This window comes from Aegilops tauschii, chromosome 1, assembly GCF_002575655.3.
Source record: "Aegilops tauschii subsp. strangulata cultivar AL8/78 chromosome 1, Aet v6.0, whole genome shotgun sequence".
In the NCBI taxonomy this organism is placed as follows: Eukaryota; Viridiplantae; Streptophyta; class Magnoliopsida; order Poales; family Poaceae; genus Aegilops; species Aegilops tauschii.
In genome coordinates, this window is record NC_053035.3 from 458,054,893 (window position 1) to 458,071,920 (window position 17,028).

The following is a 17,028-nucleotide window of genomic DNA, read 5'->3' on the forward strand; positions in this document are numbered from 1 at the left end:
AGAAAAACCAGGTATCATCTGAAAGAGTTTACTGATAGGAACTATCCTAGGACTCATCAGGAACTGTTCATTCTCAGACACTCCAGCCTTAGAGTGACTATTGAGAGGGCCTTTGGAGCTCTGAAGAACATGTTTAAGATCCTAGATCAGAAGCCATTCCATCCTTACCCTACCCAGGTGAAGCTTGTTCTTGCATGTTGCATCATTCATAACTGGATCCTGCAATGGGGGGTTCATGAATTTGTGCCAGAGGAGGAAGATGTCACTCCTGATGGGGTGATCAGCTCCGGCCATGGTGTGGAGGCGTTCGACAATGAAGCGTGTAAGATCAAAAGGTTGGAGTGGGCTCAGGCAATAAGGGATAACAGAGGTCAGGCAAGGATCTGAAGCCGAAGAACAAGAGGAAGAAGAAGAAAGAGGGAGCAGCATAAGCGAGGAAGAGAAAGCAACACATAAGTAGCAGAGGAAGAGAAAGCACCTAGTTTGCATCATTGAACTATCCTTATTCAGCCAAGTTGGCTCTTAATAACTTGTACTGTCATTTGCTAGCAGTTAGGATAAACTGTCATTTGTTTCCTAGCTAGGACAAAACAATGTTCAGTCTGTGTGGTAAGATCACCACTAGTGAGAAGTGGTGATCACATCTTTAGCCGTTTGCAACCAAATAACGTGTTGTTTGTTTAACAACAGCGACGCAGGCAACCAAACAACATGCTGACTAGTTGATTCCCTCATGTAGAAAGCCTAATGCAGGCAACCAAACTACATGCATATGTTTGTTTTTAGCCTGCATTTGCCCAACCAGGCCCAACTGAAACAAGTATGCAAAATGCCCTAAAACAGAGATGTTTGTTTTTAGCCTGCATTTGCCCAAACACGCCGTATGTGTTCCTGCGCCAAAATGGTCTGAAAACGCCTGTGTTTCTTTCGCCATAAGAGCAAAACTAGTACTCTACCACTATTGGAAGTTAAGCCATTTGGCTCAGCTCGCACCCGACATTGCCATGTAAATGAGCCCACATCTCGCAGAGAAAACTGAACTCCTCCTGTAAAATGCGGCTTGCATATCCTCTCTCTCCGTGAACCAGGAGAGGATCTCCCGCGTCCTCTCCATCTTCAGATCATCGTCGCTCGCAATCTCCAACATCCCCGCTTCGAGCTTCGGCTTCCAGTGCGCCATCGAACCCTAGCTTCGGTCAAGATTTTGGGCAGGAAGGAGGGGAGTCACACTCGTCGAGAGGAGAGGGGATGGATGACACCAGACTCCCCTGACCAGCCTTAAAAGCTTGGCCGCCACGGCGGTCCACCTCCATCCCCTCCTCGCACCCCGCAACGTGCAAGCCGCACCATGCAACCGCCCAACCAACGCTATGTGACAAGGGAAATGTATATGAGTGCCCTCACCGATAGTGATGCCCGCGCGCTCCGCTCGCTCGTCAACGTGCACTCCTCGATCGTTGAGGAGGACCAGCCGCCGCGATTTGCCTCATCGGAGCAGAGTCCCTCGCCGAAAAACGAGGAGAGCAGTTGCATGGAGGTCAGAGACCAAGTGCACCGCCCATCGTGGGTCTCGCATGTCGTTGCCCATCCCGTCGATTATCGTTTAGATAAGAGCAGAATTATTCTTGATGACTAGTTGTAATATTTTGGTGAGTGCTAGAGATGCAGCAGCTCCCCAAACTAAGTGCATGGGTATATTTCCCCAGTTTAGCTACACGTCAATCAACTGAATTTCGAATTCGGGCCAGTCGATTTTGAATGAAGGAAGGAGAAGGAAGCGCCTCGCTGGAGAGAAGGAAGGGGCTCGCCGTCATCACCCCATTATCTATCTTAGGGTTCAGGGTGGGGGCGGTGGTGGGGCTTCGCCGAAGAAAAAAACTTGACGCGGTGGGTCTAGAGGGATGGCCGGGGGCAGCAGAAGACCGGCGGTGGGGGTGGTTCAGGGGAGGACGGCAAGGGCCGGCGGTTAGGGCTGGGCTGGATCGGCGGGAGAGAGAGAGAAAGAGAGTAACTGTGTGAGGTTGAAGACAGTCAATCTTCACTGGATCTTGATTAGTGAGACAGGAGGAGGAGAATCGACTGACCCTTTCTCGATTTTCGGTCAACTGTCGCCTAGCCGCTCCCATATTTCCCAGCATTGGAACTAAATAACCTTTGAGTGAGGCGGGAAACCGGCTACTCAAAGCGGTGAGTGCCAGTGAGCATTTGTGTAATGTACGTACTAGCGCTGCCACAGTGCCATAAGTTGCAACAAGCCATCTTCCTGCGCCAAAATGATGTGAAAGCGCCAGTGTTTCTTTCGCCATAAGAGCAAAACTAGTACCACTAATGGAAGTTGAGCCCACATTGCCATGTGAACGAGCCCACATCTCGCAGAGAAAACTGAACTTCTCTAAAATGATGTCTTCTTGAACGCCAGTTTTCCTTTCACCATAGAAGCAAAACCATCACTACACTAGTAATGGAAGCAGCGCCATTTGTTTATCAGATCCCCAGCTCCCACTTGGCACTGCCATGTGAACGAGCTCGCATCTCGCTGGAAAAACTGTTCCATTCCATCTCATTCTCGAGGGAGGAAAGAGAGACCCATGGCCTGTCTTTAAAAGCAGCGCTCGAGTGCCAACTACAATGGCAGAGCGGGCAGAGAGGAGAGGTGGCCGGTAGCCGGTAGTTAACCAGCACTGGTGCTCTGCTCCGGTTCTTCTCTCCCCTGCACACACACAGCGCACAGTTGTTCGCTCGCTCGCCCATGGCTGCCATCCTCCGCTGCTGCCTCCTGCTGGCGGCCCTGGCCGGCCTGCTTCTCGGCAATGCCGCCGCCCTGCCGCACCACGGCCCCGCCAAGCACGACTACCGGGACGCCCTCACCAAGTCCATCCTCTTCTTCGAGGGCCAGAGGTCCGGCCGGCTGCCGCCGTCCCAGCGCGTGTCCTGGCGCCGGAGCTCCGGCCTCTCCGACGGCTCCTCCGTCAAGGCGAGCGCCGCCGGCCGTTCTTGCTGCGTTTCTCCTGCATTGCGTTGCGTTCAATGGCTGACATGTTGGCTGGCTGTTTTCAGGTGGACTTGACTGGAGGGTACTACGACGCCGGCGACAACGTCAAGTTCGGGTTCCCGCTGGCGTTCAGCTCGACGATGCTGGCGTGGAGCGTGCTGGAGTTCGGCGGCATGATGAAGGGCGAGCTGCAGCACGCCCGGGACGCCGTCCGCTGGGGCGCCGACTACCTCCTCAAGGCCACCGCCCACCCCGACACCGTCTACGTCCAGGTCCGTCCCTCATTCCGGCACTGTTCATCGATTGATGCATGGCGCGGGTGCTCCTCGCCGCAAAGTACAAAGCCATGTGGACCGGACCACTCCCCAACTCACTGTGAGTGTGACCGACTGTCGCCAGGTCGGGGACGCGGGCAAGGACCACGCGTGCTGGGAGCGGCCGGAGGACATGGACACGCCGCGGACCGTGTACAAGGTCGACCCCAGCACCCCCGGCTCCGACGTCGCCGCCGAGACCGCCGCCGCGCTCGCCGCGGCCTCCCTCGTCTTCCGCAAGTCCGACCCGGCCTACTCCAGCCGCCTCGTCGCCCGGGCCAAGAGGGTACGTACTCCTCCACTGTCCGCACACCACATCCACCATTGCCTCTGCTGCATCTTTCTCAGCTGCTCTGCTCCGCGTAGGTGTTCGAGTTCGCTGACAAGCACAGGGGCGTGTACAGCGCCAAGCTCTCGTCCTACGTCTGCCCCTACTACTGCTCCTACTCCGGATACCAGGTAGGGTCCGCCATTATTGTCTTTTTTTCTCGCTCTGCTTTCCCTCCATTGGCTGGCTCCACAGGCCTGTGAGCGAGCGAGCATGGGCGCCAGCGCCATGCATGCGCTCTGCCCTATGCTCGCCGTCGTCCCGTCTGCTTTTCCAGTTTTCCTCCTCTCGTCTCGTGCCGTTTGTTTGTTTAATGGGAGGGACCGACGAATGAATGAATGGATGGCAACAGGACGAGCTGCTATGGGGCGCCGCATGGCTACACCGGGCCACCAAGAGCCCCGTCTACCTCAGCTACATCAAGGTGAACGGCCAGCTCCTCGGCGCCGACGAGCAGGACAACACCTTCGGCTGGGACAACAAGCACGCCGGCGCCCGGATCCTCCTCTCCAAGTCCTTCCTGGTGCAGAAGGTGGGCGCGCTGCAGGAGTACAAGGCCCACGCCGACGGCTTCATCTGCTCCATGGTGCCCGGCACCCCCACCGACCAGACCACCTACACCCGCGGCGGCCTCCTCTTCAAGCTCAGCGACAGCAACATGCAGTACGTCACCTCCAGCTCCTTCCTCCTGCTCACCTACGCCAAGTACCTCGTCTCCGCCAAGAAGACCGTCTCCTGCGGCGGCGTCGCCGTCACGCCCCAGCGCCTCCGCGCCATCGCCAGGCGCCAGGTCCGGCTCACCTTCTTGGTTCTCCATCATCGTCGTCGTCAACAGCAGAGCAGAGCATAGCCGATCGTCATGTCGTTTATTTCTCATTCCTGTAGGTTGACTACTTGCTGGGGAGCAACCCGATGGGCATGTCGTACATGGTGGGGTACGGCGCCAAGTACCCGAAGAAGCTCCACCACCGGGCCTCGTCGCTGCCCTCCGTCGCGGCGCACCCGGGGAAGATCGGCTGCTCGCAGGGGTTCACGGGGCTCTACTCCGGCGCGGCCAACCCGAACGTTCACGTCGGCGCCGTCGTGGGCGGGCCCAACCAGAACGACCAGTTCCCGGACCAGCGCAGCGACTACGAGCACTCGGAGCCGGCCACCTACATCAACGCGCCGCTCGTCGGGGCCCTCGCCTACCTCGCCCACTCCTCCGGCCAGCTCTAGCCTAGCCGCATTATCTTATCGGTCCCAAGATGAGATTGTTCGTTGCCTTGATTGTTCCGGCGATCTAATTGATTGCCGTGAAGTGATCCGGAGACCCCAGTGCAAGCAAAACAAGGGCACGCACGCACTAGTGGGTCTTGATTTATCCTTCCTACTACTTACTGCTTTAGGTGTTCCTTTGAGTACAAGTGCTAAGTACTGTACGCCCAACTGTGGTTCATGTACTGCCGTCGTTGTTGTTGCAACTCGCAACTCAATTGTGAAATCAAGTCTTTATATCATGTGATTCTACTTGATGCTTACTTTGACCGGTTGCTGTGTCTGTAATGTGCAGCTCTGTTTTATTTGGTCTGTTGCACTGTGAAGCATACACGCACCAGAGGTCAGGTTATCATCGTAAGACCGGTCAATGGCTGCAAAGCTCGCAGGTTTCAGATGACATTGTACTCCTCTAATTAAAAATAGTGACACTCTTAACAGCGGAGAGTATCATTCACCGAGAAGACGACGACCATACATAGCCAGAGGAGCGGTCAAGATCAACGAGGTGTACAACCGAATAACTGAAACGCAGCGGTGATCTGTTGCGTGATCCGCATGGCAGTGACGACTCGTTGTACCTCCTAGCATAATTGCCCAACTGTAGATGCTCCGCCGTGACGTCCTGCCACATCCATTTTCTTTTATCTCTGTACTAGCGCATGAATATAACTAAAAGGATTTATTATTTCATACTCCCCAGTTCCTAAATATTTGTCTTTTTAGAGATTTCAACAAGTGACTACATACGGAGCAAAATGAGTGAATCTACACTTTAAAATATGTCTATATACATCCGTATGTGGTAATTCATTTAAAATCTCTAAGAAGACAAATATTTAGGAACGGAGTAAGTAGGAAACTAAATAAGAAATCCGGACACTAACCCAAATGTTGAGACCGATCTGGACGTCCAAAACTCTACAAATCTAAACCAAACGGGGATGATTTGGGGGAGTCCAGAAATACGCCATGTCGGACTCCGTCACCCTTCTCCCACCCAAAAACCCCTCTCCCACTGCCTCCGCCCATTCTCTGCGATGCATTCATGCATGCCAGAGCAGAAAGTGATCGCGCGAACGGCTTCCAACCCGCATTTTTGCCGATTAACCGGTCGTCCGCTTGCCATGCATTCACATCGGTGCGGTGACCGAGAAGCTTACTTCGGCCACCCACATTAAACCGGCCGCTTTGCCTGCCCGGGCTATTTAAAAGTCGGCCGACAACTCTCCAAAACCCTACCACTGGTCCATGGCGCAGAGGTACGGGCCAACCTCCATGCTCTCCGGAGTAGAGCTCGAGCGAGTCTGAGATGGAGGATGAGGAGGAGGGTGACCCCATGGCAATGGCGGAGATCGTCATGAAGGAGGCGGAAGATGAGGAGCATACGCCGCACTGGTGCAGGAGCCGTCGACGTCTGGTTTCACCTTGTTGCAGGCGAAGCAACACTATAACCGCGTGCTGGCCGAGGTGGAGCAAGAGAAAAAGGCGGCGCCGATTTACGGGGCTGTTTGGTTTGTGACTAACATTGCCAAAGATTGCCACACCTAAGGTTAGGCAAGTTTGACCAACTTAGGTGAGTGTTTGGTTCAAGCCACACTAGGGCCCCACATGACATACACACAAAAAGTATGGCAAGATTCCCTTAGGCTTGCCAACTTGTGGCTCTCATTTTAAAGAACTAACCTTATGCAAGTTTGGCAACATTGTATGGCAAAGTGTGGCATTGCTAGGCCTAAAACCAAACGGCCCCGATGCCCGCATGGCTGACAGTTGGTCCTCCGTTGGTCAATGGTCCTCGAGGAGCGCCAAGTTCTGCCTACTGCAGGAGAAGCATCGGTACAACTTGGCGCTCCTCGAGGACCATTGACCAGCGGAGGACCAGCTGTCAGCCATGCGGGCATCCGAAGATGACGTTGCTTCCATGGTCGCGATGGATTTGGGACTTGCCGACGAGCAGCGGGCGGTGCTCGAATCCGTGCACAACAGCCACGCCATTTCGCGTGAGTGCTGATAGCTCCGTGTCAACAAGGCAGAGCGCAACCGCCTCTTCAACGCATTGGAGGCGGCAACCGACGACACCAAAGTCGGCAACTCCACCTTATTTGCGCCGCCCCGTATCAATGACGAGGCCATATCGTCGAGTGCGGGGATCGTCCACTTGACCTCCACCGGTCACAATGACGAACGGGTGGACTCCAACGGGAATGGGTAGAGTAATGCGTGGGACACGTTAGAGTCCGGTCCTTTTGCTATGTAAAAGTTGATCTAGAATGAATGAAAATTGTGTCCTCTTTTATTCGGTAGAGTTGGATGGCGTCCACCCCATCTATTTCACCGTATACAGACACGTGACACATCCGAACGCGTCCGCGGACATTTGGCGACGTTCGTTTGAGTACTCCCGCGTTGAAGTTGCTCTAAGACGCATCAAGATAATTGTACCATCTAAACATCGAACATGCACCAGGAGACGATGCCAGAGCTAGGGGCCTTAAATAAACGAATTTCCCGCCAGGAAAGAGATCCAATCCAAGATTGGATCAGGCTATAAAAATGTCTGAAACCAGAGATCCATCATCCAGTCCAGCTATACCAGCTGGTATATTCTTTGACAGGACTCCATCCCCAATGATCCAGGAGAGAAAGTACAAGCATCTCACGTGAAGCTGTTCAAAGCAGCCGCCCTTGCCATGTGTTCCTGAATCCAGTGGATCTTATAATAACTTGGAAACGGAAATGTTGAATCTTAATCTTTTCTTTCACCCTTGCAGGAGCTGCTAATTTATCATAAAATGCACTGGAGTTTAGAAAGTTAACTGGACGCATTTTCGTCAGCTGAATACGTCCAGTTGTAGGCTCCTCTGCTGAGCAGAGATCACATGATGGGCGCATGCTTTCAATGCCAACGTAACGTGCGCCTGACAAACCTTCTATCCATCAGCAAGTGCCAAGTAATATACTGTATGCTCCAAATCGGAAGTACCACAGCCTAGGGCCGCTCGAGACGGTCAGTCACTACGGCATAGGAGGACGAGATGTGCTGTGAGACTGTGACCGGGAGCAGTAAACTACTACTCACAGAAACCATATTTGCTCTTCCCGCCAAATTCAATTGCTCTCCTCTGAGACCGGCTTCCCGCCATACTCAATCTTCTTTTCCTAGTCCCGTTCCCGCCAACGTCGAGTACCCAAAATTAAGGCCAGACCAGTAGCGGTTTGTTACGTCTGTACTACTAGCTATAGCTACCCGGATCAAGAAGCAGCCCTGATGACTGATGTGTTTTAACTTTGCCTGATTCTTCTACTCGTACGTATGGTACATATGCAGCAAGTTGGAGTATATTTTCTTGATTCTTGGGGGCCACGAAATAAACCGCATAAGGAAATTGGAGGGACATGTCAGAGGATAAGCACGTACACATGGATGTATGTGTGTTGGGAGAACATGGGATGCCATTGGGTGGAGTGGTCACTCCTGGTCAATTGGTAAATGCATATTTGGTTCGCAGTTCTGAAAACATTGGGAGAGAAAAACACATCAATATGATAGAAATGCAGGTGCAAAACGGTAGACGGGAGAGGACAAAAAAATTCACATCAATATGATAGAAATGCAGGTGCAAAACGGTAGACGGGAGAGGACAAAAAAATAATAATTGATTCAGTCCGAGACACCGTTGTACTCTAACCCAAATTGTAAAAGCGACCGTGGTTGTCTAATCTCTGTGACCTCTGTACTCTTGCTATTGACCCCATTGAAGGGTGAGAACATATGAAGGATCCGACATGCAATCCCTTCCAAGAAAAAGCACAAAAACTGATAAAAATCTCAAGCTTCCAAGGTGTTATATCGCAAGATCGGGAGGGTTTGGTGCACTAGGTCAGGAAAGCCGCTAAGGAACTCACAAACTCTCGAATACTAGGGGGGAAACTCGATTGATGTGGATGCATGAGAGTTAAGTAGGATATGCGTGCTAGATATAGGTCACACATGACAGTTCGCGAATCCCACCGCATAGGTTATTACGTGGGATGAATTAAGTAGTGCCATGGATAGAAAATCCTACCCATTGCCTATAGGATGAATGGGAGGTGAAGCGTACAAATCACACCCCGCACCATAGAATGGGCTAGCCCCGTAACAACACCACAGACATTTCAGCGGTCGTTCTATTGGGTTTTACATAAGTTCTTCTTCCGATTTTAGTGTTTTTTTCTTTCTCGTCTTTATTCTATTTATTTTTCCTTCTTTTTTCCCTTTTCCCCTTAAAAATTCCATTTTTTTTTCATTTTTTGAACATTTCTAAAAGATCTTGAATATTTTAGAAATGCAGGAACATTTTATAAAATTCATGAACATTTTTAGATGTTCAAATCATTTTTATTATAAGCTTTAACGATATTTTCTATAAAATTGGAGATTATTTTTCGAATATTTTTTTATTCCATAGTAATACTTTTCAAATCTCTCAAAATACATGAACCAAACTATGGTTGGATGGTTGGAGGGCCAATGGTATCCCCAGCCCATGAGGGTTCAAGTCCCGGTACTTGCATTATTTCTGGATTTTTTTTCCAGTATTTTCAACGATCCGCTTTCAGTGGGAGGAGACGTTCCCGTCAATGACGAGACACCTACGGGTGTTCATCTCTACTATTAAAGGAGAATCAAACGTCGTGATGGTTCGACCTCCGGTAATACCCCGCGCCCACGTTCGATGACAGGAAAAAAACATAACCCCACGATCTCCACCTCCTCCCCGACTTTCCCCTTCCCCAGACACGACCCATCTGCAAATCTTCTCCCGCACCCACCCTGCGCCTCCCTGTCCAAAGGACGCCACCACTCTCCGGCGATCCCCCAACACCTCCTCTTGTGTGGGAGTAACTCCCTCTACGCCCGTATATTATGTGCCGACTCACCCATGGACCTTTTGGGCATGGTCGGGACCGGCACCGCACCACGACGGTGGAGGCAGCGACTAAGGTCTAGGAGGAGAGGCACAGGAGCTGCAGCGGTGGAGGCCGTCACGGAGGTCGAGGAGGAGGAGAAGGGCTCGACGGAGTGTGCCCTTGCCAGAATGCCCACGTCGATGGGCGCCACAGCTCTCGCTGGTGGGGTCAATTTCGCCGCGCCTCATCGCCCTCAAATCCCCAAAGATTTCGATCCCGTGTTTATCCCCAAAGAAATCGTTGCAGTCGGCCTCCTCCTTCATCGCTCGCATCGGCCAATCCGACATCTCCTTATATCCTCTCACCCACGGTCTCTCACTTTCTCGGCGCCGACCCCTGCTCCGTCTCCGCCCGCCATCCCCTTGACCCGAGTCGTCTTCCGCTGCAAATAGATAAGTCGGCAAGCTCACTGAGGCCCATGGCCCGGCTACACTTGCCGGAGCCATCATCAGGGACCAAGCAAGCCAACTCGCATGACGTGCTTACAGCATCTCGTCGATGGCTGCGGTGAGGGTGCGTGCCACCCAGACAAGGACAAGGTAGGGCCAACAACCTAGACTTCAGGACGCATTGTCAAGGGTGCGTTGATCTTGATCCTCTCATTTGTTTTTGTGATTCTCCTGCAGGTACGTGTAGCGCCTGTTGCTCTTGCATTCCAGAAATTTTGATAAATTGTGCGGTTCTTATATTCTTACAGTAGCACACCGTGTGATCCTCTACCTCTTAAATGTTTACTGGGATCTTCCTTGCCTTGTCTTTCACACAACCATGATTGATTGGGCGTTTTGACTACGGATTGGGCAATTTCAGTGGAGGAATGATTTTCAGATCAAGTGGAAAATAAACTGATTCTTCATCTTTTTTTTTGTTCGACACAAATATATGCCATGGGTCTGATAGCAGATTGAAGAGCCGCTTAATGAAAGAATATACTTGTACCAAATGTATTTGTACCCATAGTACTAATGCTGTGTGTTCTTCTGCCATCAGGTGATTGAAGATGGTTGTGACCAATTTCAGAGGAGCAAAGCCATTGCACATTGTTGGTAGGAATTGGGATTGGAAGATATTCGATTGAGCAACTCCTTTGTTCTTTGATTATAGGTATACTCCTATCTTTGTGGAAAGTACAAGAAGAATAACAATTATTAATGATAATTGTTCTCTAGGTGTTTTGGTGAGATAATAGAAACAAGCTTCCTGAAGGAGGAGATAGGCAATACCACTAATTCTCATATCGCTATATGCTCTCATGTTGTAGATTACAAGGAGCCGTACGACCTACAAAAAGTGATGCATTATGAGATGGGGCAAATTAAATGAAAAATTGTGTTGCCATGCCAAATGTGTGCAGCGCGCCACCATGTGGATCTCCTCGGCGTCGATTCAATAGCACGGACCTAGCAGCAGTGTGGCGGTGGGCAATAATTGTTGGGGAACGTAGTAATTTCAAAAATTTTCCTACGCACACGCAAGATCATGGTGATGCATAGCAACGAGAGGGGAGAGTGTTGTCCACGTACCCTCGTAGACCGACAGCGGAAGCGTTAACACAACGCGGTTGATGTAGTCGTACGTCTTCACGATCCGACCGATCAAGTACCGAACGCACGGCACCTCCGAGTTCTACACACGTTCAGCTCGATGACGTCCCTCGAACTCCGATCCAGCCGAGTGTTGAGGGAGAGTTTCGTCAGCACGACGGCGTGGTGACGATGATGATGTTCCACCGATGCAGGGCTTCGCCTAAGCTCCGCAACGGTATTATCGAGGTGTAATATGGTGGAGGGGGGCACCGCACACGGCTAAGAGATCTCAAGGATCAATTGTTGTGTCTCTGGGGTGCCCCCCTGCCCCCGTATATAAAGGAGCAAGGGGGAGGCAGCCGACCAAGGGGAGAGGCGCGCCATAGGGGGGAGTCCTACTCCCACCGGGAGTAGGACTCCTCCTTTCCTTGTGGGAGTAGGAGAAGGGAAGGGGGAAGGAGAAAGAAGGAAGGGTGCGCCCCCTTCCCTAGTCCAATTCGGACCAGACTGCGGCCACCTTTTGAGGCCTTTTTCTCCTTTCCCGTATGGCCCATTAAGGCCCAATACGAATTCCCGTAACTCTCCGGTACTCCGAAAAATACCCGAATCACTCGGAACCTTTCCGAAGTCCGAATATAGTCGTCCAATATATCGATCTTTACGTCTCGACCATTTCGAGACTCCTCGTCATATCCCCGATCTCATCCGGGACTCCGAACTCCTTCGGTACATCAAAACTCAATAAAACTGTCATCGTAACGTTAATCGTGCGGACCCTACGGGTTCGAGAACTATGTAGACATGACCGAGACACGTCTCCGGTCAATAACCAATAGAGGGACCTGGATGCCCATATTGGCTCCCACATATTCTACGAAGATCTGTATCGGTCAGACCGCATAACAACATACGTTGTTCCCTTTGTCACCGGTATGTTACTTGCCCGAGATTTGATCGTCGGTATCTCGATACCTAGTTCAATCTCGTTACCGGCAAGTCTCTTTACTCGTTCCGTAACACATCATCCCGCAACTAACTCATTAGTCACAATGCTTGCAAGGCTTATAGTGATGTGCATTACCGAGTGGGCCCAGAGATACCTCTCCGACAATTGGAGTGACAAATCCTAATCTCGAAATACGCCAACCCAACAAGTACCTTTGGAGACACCTGTAGAGCACCTTTATAATCACCCATTTACGTTGTGACGTTTGGTAGCACACAAAGTGTTCCTCCGGTAAACGGGAGTTGCATAATCTCATAGTCATAGGAACATGTATAAGTCATGAAGAAAGCAATAGCAACATACTAAACGATCGAGTGCTAAGCTAACGGAATGGGTCAAGTCAATCACGTCATTCTCCTAATGAGGTGATCTCGTTAATCAAATGACAACTCATGTCTGTGGCTAGGAAACTCAACCATCTTTGGTTAACGAGCTAGTCAAGTAGAGGCATACTAGTGACACTATGTTTGTCTATGTATTCACACATGTATTATGTTTCCGGTTAATACAATTCTAGCATGAATAATAAACATTTATCATGATATAAGGAAATATATAATACTTTATTATTGCCTCTAGGGCATATTTCCTTCAATAATAACCTTTGGCCTTAGCGGTGAGTCACGGCAGCAGACTGGTTCAGGACGGAATTAGTGGTACTGCATTTCTATTTTTCTGCAGCTGTTCCTGGATCTATTTGTTCTCCCTCTTAACTGTGAATAACATGCCAAATTCGCCTTTAGTAATAGAGATGTAGATACCTTGGTGTACAAGGACCCATTGTACTCCTTTTTTGCAGCCTCATAATCTGTTCATATACATGTTGTAGACCGTACAGACTAGCACGGTGTTACCGAGAGCACAGTTCTATGATACCTTTGGGTCACCACACCGGACCAAAAGTATGGTGTTGTTTTTTTTATTGTCGATGTGTCATAGAAGTGAGATGTTTTGTTGCTTATGAGTATCTCTGTGCTTTGTTAAATTTTGCCTGACAATGATGCCATGTGTTCAATTTATGATTTAATCTTTAAGCAAGAGGCGAAAATTGATCTTAGATTCAGCATTATGAACCTGACTATTTATACCTGTCTGATCATTCATCCTCGTGTATAACCACATTTCGTTCTACATCAGATAATCCCTATGGGTTTGAGTAATATTTATCCTATTTTAGGTATCAAAATTTCCTTCACTGCTGGTGCTGCTCTGTAGTAATTTGGCTAAAGGTTCCAAAATTGGCATGTAGGAATCAGGCTGCCTCTCTAACATGTTTAAAACTTTTTGTTAATAAGCCTGTTTATAACTTTGTCTTGAAATCTCGTAGCATGGTCGATATACTTACTTTACATTCTAAACTTTTCCAAAACCCTTCACCCTCACCGAGGCATTGGTTGATGTGAAGAATGAGGCAAATTTGATTGCAGATTTGTTCAAATTACTTACTGTGGGTTGCAGGGATATAGCGATTGTCACAAGTCCTTGATTACCTATATTTATGTTTTGCCCTTCATGTGTGCCCTTTCTCGTAGTGAACAACGAGAGCTCTGCAACAATTCTTTGCAGTTGGAAGAAATGCCACATCAGAAAGAAGGTATTGCGAGCCATATCCACATATGAAGACCGACAGAGAAGTAGTGAAGGAAGATGAAAACCATTTTTTCCTAAAAAAAAAAGAATATGGAGACCATCATCAAACTTTACCTATTTGTGTTTCGGGTGGGACGTACATGCGGAGAAACAGACATGAGGGTCAAGAATGGAGCGAAGTGGGAGAAATACATTGGAGTTTGTGAACGAATTTTAGATTTTTGATAGAAGGACCAATTGCTTCAATACTTGGTCATGAAACTATATGATTTTGTAAATAAATGATGTGGCATCCAATATGCACTCAAATTATTTTTCACATATCTTTGTGGTTCAAATTCCATTTGGTAGGCAAGCATGTACTGATGGAACTATCTCCAGTTTCTATGTATCATCAACAGATTTCGGTAAGAGTTCCAGCATCTTTTGTTTGCATCTTCCATAACCAGTACGTTTTGATACGCTTGCTTTGACAAGACAATGTCAATAAGTTCAACTTAAGAAAATCACACGAACCATTTATTTGAATAGCCTGGTAGTCCAAAATCCAGATAATTGAGAAACATGCATCTACATATGAGCGTTACCAATCCATAAAAACAATGAATGACAAGCATAGTAAGAGCTAGCTTATCATGTCATAGTGAAAATGTATGTATTGAAGTAGAGTGATGACACCAAAGCTAGAGCAAGGAGTGGACCGAGATTAAAGAGGGGCAAACGAAAGTTTGTCTTGTTGGTGAGTTGCTGGGAGAAATACAACCAAAGTAACATTGTTATGTTGTCCCGTGGCAACGCACGAGTATTTAACTAATAGGGGTAGGATGTGCATGTATGCATTTATAGAGATGAGTGTATGCACGTATGTATGACCGTATGTATTGTGTTAAAAAAAAGTCTCTCGAAATACTGATAGCCTGTTTTTTTCCTTCACAGGGGGCACACTGATTTTTTTCCCACGTGTGAGGGGAGCGCACAAGAGCTTGCTATGTGGGCTGGCCTAGTGCGTGTTTTACGGTTGATTTATCGTACAAAGCGAAGAATTGGAGTATCCGCCGTGGCGAAATCGCCAATTAAGAAGTACTCACCAAGATGCGACAAATGGTGCATTGCATGCACGTCATTTATCACAACCTCTTGAGTTTTTTCATTTTTTTGTAAATCCGTTTATTCAAATCTCGAACTGTTTTCGCCAATGGATATATCGCGTCAAGATTTTTAAAACTAGATTACATGTTGATAGATTTGACGAATTTTTTTCACAAAAAAAGAACGAAAAACCGGACCGGAGCACTTTTTCTCTTTTCGAAAGAGGCACGGCTGTGCCTCTCACAGAAGGAAAAAAAGAAAACACATTTTTCCCTTTTCGAGAGGCATAACCGTGCCTTTCACGAAAGCAAAACCGTGCCCCTCACGGAAGCAAAACCGTGCCTCTCACGAAAAAAAACCCACATAATTTTCATTTCCGAGAGGCACAACCATGCCTCTCACGAAGGCAAAACCGTGCGTTTTGCGAAAGCAAAACCATATCTCTCGCGGAAAGGCAAAAAACGAAAACGCGTTTTTTCCGTTTCCACGCGAAAGCAAAACGGTGCCTCTCGCGGAAAAAAAAGATAACACATATTTTCTATTTCCGAGAGGCACGAGGATCTCATGAAAGCAAAACCGTGACTCTCGCGAAAGAAAAAGAAACGAGTTTTTTCTTGTAGTTTTTCTGATTTTTTTTCCGTCCAAAAGCCAAGGAAGACCGATGAAAAACCACAAAGCTGAAAAAACCAAAAAAATTCTAAAAAGCCCAAAACGCGTGCGAAAAATAAAATAAAAAATTCAGATAAAACATTCAGAGCACGACACGTGGCGGTAGCTGAGAGCACCAAGTGACGCCCTCTCAGCCCTCCCCCAAGTGATCGCTGGGAGGCTCCCGAAGAAGTGATTGTTAACTAGTTGCTCTCCCGCCGTGGACAACCCACCCTAGCTACTACCCCTAAAAAACAAACCCTACTTCAGTGTGTGCGTGCTCTGTGCGGGGGCTATGTCTAGCCCGTACCGATTCCTAATAGGAATCACGTACGGGTAAATAAGGCCGGCCATGAGGGGCAGTCGCTCGCGAGCACTCGCGTGTCGCTCGCTTTGCTTCAGTTTTCTTTTATTTTTTATTTTTCTTTTTTCTAGGTTTTATTGTATTTTTATTGATTGGTTTTCTTTCTTTTTTTTTCTTTTGTTATACATTGGTTTTCTTTGTTTTCAATGGTTTTCGCTGTCTTTTTCTTTCTTCGTTATACTTTTAGGTTTTTCTCATGGTTTTCTTTGCATTCTTCGGGTTTCTTTGTTTTTCTTCTTCTTTTTGTCGTTTTTAATTGGTTTTATTTTAACACATGTCTAATTTTTTCAATTATGGAACGTACATTTTTATGGCGCACGTGAAACATATTTGTAATACACTTTACTATTTTTTCAAACACATGATATACATGTTTTGAACAGTTTTTTGCATACATGGTAAAATATTTAAAATACACATTGTACTTTTTTTTAATAGCAATAAATATTTATTTTAAACTACACGTTTTATACATTGTATAAACATTTTAAAAATTTCCAAGATATTTTTTTAAACATGTGAATATTTATTTAAAGCGCCACCTAACTTTTTTAGTGGACACAGACATTTTTTTGAACCAATGGGAACTTTATTTTTACATCGTATATTTTTTTTACAAATGTCTTGATTTTTTTTTTGAAACTCTGAAATTTTACTTTATAATGTCACATACTTTTTTTTACAAATATCTTGACATATTTGTTTGAAATGATGAAAATTTTCTTTAAAATGACACATGCAGTTTTTAACGGTATGTATTTTTTTAGCATTATCTGAAACAATTTTTAAAATATTTTATACACTTTTCTGAAGTGTCACTAATACATTTTTTAAACTTGTGAAATTTTTAAAATTTACGAAACATTTTTGTTTGAATTATTCGAACATTTTTTGGAGATTGTATAAACATTTAAAAAAATATCATCTCATTGTTTTGAACGTGTGACATTATTCAAAT

General features: G+C 47.6%; 1 protein-coding gene across 1 annotated transcript; it reads left to right on the top strand.

The window, feature by feature from the left end:
* Positions 1-2,540: 2,540 nt before the first annotated feature.
* LOC109745671 (endoglucanase 3) lies at positions 2,541-5,154 on the top strand. The gene is made up of 6 exons (XM_020304786.4): positions 2,541-2,974; positions 3,058-3,264; positions 3,392-3,592; positions 3,673-3,765; positions 3,987-4,424; positions 4,520-5,154. The coding sequence occupies exons 1-6, from the start codon at positions 2,750-2,752 to the stop codon at positions 4,850-4,852; spliced, it is 1,497 nt and encodes a 498-aa protein (XP_020160375.1). The 5' UTR covers positions 2,541-2,749; the 3' UTR covers positions 4,853-5,154.
* The last annotated feature ends 11,874 nt before the right edge of the window (positions 5,155-17,028 follow it).

Coding starts and splice junctions, on each gene's coding strand:
- LOC109745671 (XM_020304786.4), top strand. CDS start 2,750: ATGGCTGCCATCCTCCGCTGCTGCCTCCTGCTGGCGGCCCTGGCCGGC. Junction 3,265..3,391: donor CCGACACCGTCTACGTCCAG/GTCCGTCCCTCA, acceptor GACTGTCGCCAG/GTCGGGGACGCGGGCAAGGA. Junction 4,425..4,519: donor GCGCCATCGCCAGGCGCCAG/GTCCGGCTCACC, acceptor TCATTCCTGTAG/GTTGACTACTTGCTGGGGAG.